General features: G+C 38.0%; 1 protein-coding gene across 1 annotated transcript in view; it reads left to right on the top strand.

Annotated features, from left to right (window-relative positions):
- The window catches only part of LOC119571210 (neurexin-3-like), a gene marked incomplete at its 3' end in the record, with an annotated part of 4700 nt that overhangs the window by 851 nt on the left and 1349 nt on the right, over window positions 1–2500 (top strand). Inside the window, exon 2 of the mRNA XM_037918623.1 lies at window positions 341–490. Within this exon, the coding sequence (XP_037774551.1) occupies window positions 341–490 (150 nt within the window). The remainder of the gene's footprint in view (window positions 1–340; window positions 491–2500) is intronic.

The raw sequence follows: 2500 nt of genomic DNA, 5'->3' as shown, positions 1-2500 counted from the left end.
TCCTTAATAACCATCTTCTTAGTAATTAGCTCCTTAATTGGTGCCACTTTAATTATTCTTTCGATTATCACCCATTCCCGATTGCCTTCCTTTTATCAATTAATTAATATAGCTTTTATTATTCTTTCCATTACCATCCTTCCTCAATTACGCTACTTCTATTGATTAGTTCCTTAAGTGACACCGCTTAAATTACTCTCAATTACCATCATTTTATTAATCAGCCCCACCATTAACACCGCTCCAATTCCCTTCCACTGCCACCTTTTTCAGCCCCACCATTAACACCGCTCAATGACCCTCCTTTTTTAACTAACTAGCCTCGTCTCCTGCCTTTCAGAACGCCAGGTGGAGGAGGCGACCTTCCGCGGCAGAGAATTCTTATGGTGGGACCTGCGTCGCACGGGAGGGCAGCCCCTCGCGTCCCAGCAGGACCAGCTCTCCCTGTCCTTCAAGACCAGGCATCCTGCGGGAGTCCTGTTCTTCACCGGTGAGTTTCTTCTTCGTGTGTGTGTGGGGGGGGGGGGGATGTGGGTACGTGTGTGTGTGTGGGGTGGGTGGGTGGGGATGTGTGTGCGTGTGTGTGGGGGGGTGGGTGGGTGGGATGTGGGTACGTGTGTGTGTGGGGTGGGTGGGTGGGGATGTGTGTGCGTGCGTGTGTGTGTGTGTGCGTGTGTGTGTGGTGTGTGTGTGTGTGGGGGTGTGGTGTGTGTGTGTGTGTGTGAATATATATAAAAATTATATATAATATATATATATATTTTATATATAATATATATATCATATATATTATATATATATAAATATAATATTATATTAAAATATATATATATATATAAATATATATATATTTTTTTTAATTTGGGGCCGCGGTGGCCGAATGGTTAGAGCGTCGGACTCAAGACTGTCACGACGGCAATCTGAGTTCGAGGGTTCGAGTCACCGACCGCCGCGTTGTTTCCCTTGGGCAAGGAACTTCACCTCGATTGCCTGCCTAGCCACTGGGTGGCCAAGCCAGCTCAAGTCAGTGCTGGTCCCAAGCCCGGATAAAATAAGAGAGAATGATTACCTAAAAAGGTAACACCGGCACTCTCCGTGGAAAAGGAACTGGGGACCCCACCACGTACTCACTCCAAGAGCATCACAACGTGAAAACGCAATGGGGTATCATGCTGTGACCACGGCGGCTCAGACATGAACCTACCGTTAAATGATGATGATATATATATATATATATATAATTTAGGGAGGAGGGGATATTTTGCTGGTGTCTATTATCCATTTTTTCCTCTTCCTTCTTTTGCATTTGAAGTCAGAATTCCCATCTACATTTTAATATCATTTGTTTTTATTTGTGCAAATGCTGAACACTAATCCGTTTCGCGAAAAAATGTCATTAATCATTGCTAAATCCACGCCTATCAACACCATATCCAACCGATACAAGTAAATGGATGAAAGTCCCACATTTAATTCACTATTTTATGAATACCAGATCCATCATTTTACTCTTTTATTTGCGTTGTATCCCCATTGCATATTTGACATTGCAACCCACATTATTGTCTAATCCAATCTAGATTATCAGGTTTATCCAGCATCTATCACAACCACGTACAGGCTTTATTAACAATAAATTCACAATTCCAATGTTTATTTTCTTTATTTTTCTCTAATCCAGTAACCATGTTGTATCATTGTATTTATGCTGCATGGAATAGTAATACAACAATTGATAAGAATATTAATTTTATATATTTTTCATTCGCATATATTAATTATCTTTCTTTTTTTTCTCTTTTTTTTTGATAATTTCATTTTATCTCATTTTTAGCAACATTCCCAAACTTACAAAACATATTTTTACCTTCCTTATTCCAAATGCTTGTAGAATATGGTACCGAGACTAGCAGACACTAGGAACTAAAATATCTTCATTATAAAAACCTCGCTCGTTATCGGGTCTTTTGTTATACGGAAACTCGACCAAACATCTTATAAAATGTTCTTTGTTAGAGTAATTGGAAAACACGGCAACCTTATATATATATCATTAGTGAACACATTTTATTTTCAACTTTTTTTTTTGTTCTCTGCACTCGAAAGGGGAAAAATACACGGTGATCAATAGGGGGGTAGATAGATATGAATAGACCTTGTGTACGTGCGCGCGCGCGTGTATGTGTATGTGTGTGTGTGTGTGTGTCTATGTGTGTGGTTGTGTGTGTGTGTGTGTGTGTGTGTGTGTGTGTGTGTGCTTGTGTGTGTGTGTGTGTGTGTGTGTGTGTGTATGTGTGTGTGTGGACAGATTGATTAATTGTTTGATATAAATAAGTAAATATATATACATACATACATACATATATATATAATTATATATATATATATATATATATATATATATATAGATAGATAGATAGATAGATAGATAGATAGATAGATAGATAGATATATATATATATATATATATATATATATATATATATATATATATATATAT

This window comes from Penaeus monodon, unplaced genomic scaffold (genome assembly GCF_015228065.2).
Source record: "Penaeus monodon isolate SGIC_2016 unplaced genomic scaffold, NSTDA_Pmon_1 PmonScaffold_5491, whole genome shotgun sequence".
Lineage (NCBI taxonomy): Eukaryota > Metazoa > Arthropoda > Malacostraca > Decapoda > Penaeidae > Penaeus > Penaeus monodon.
The sequence above is the reverse complement of the archived record's forward strand: the minus strand, read 5'-3'. Positions and strand labels throughout refer to the sequence as shown.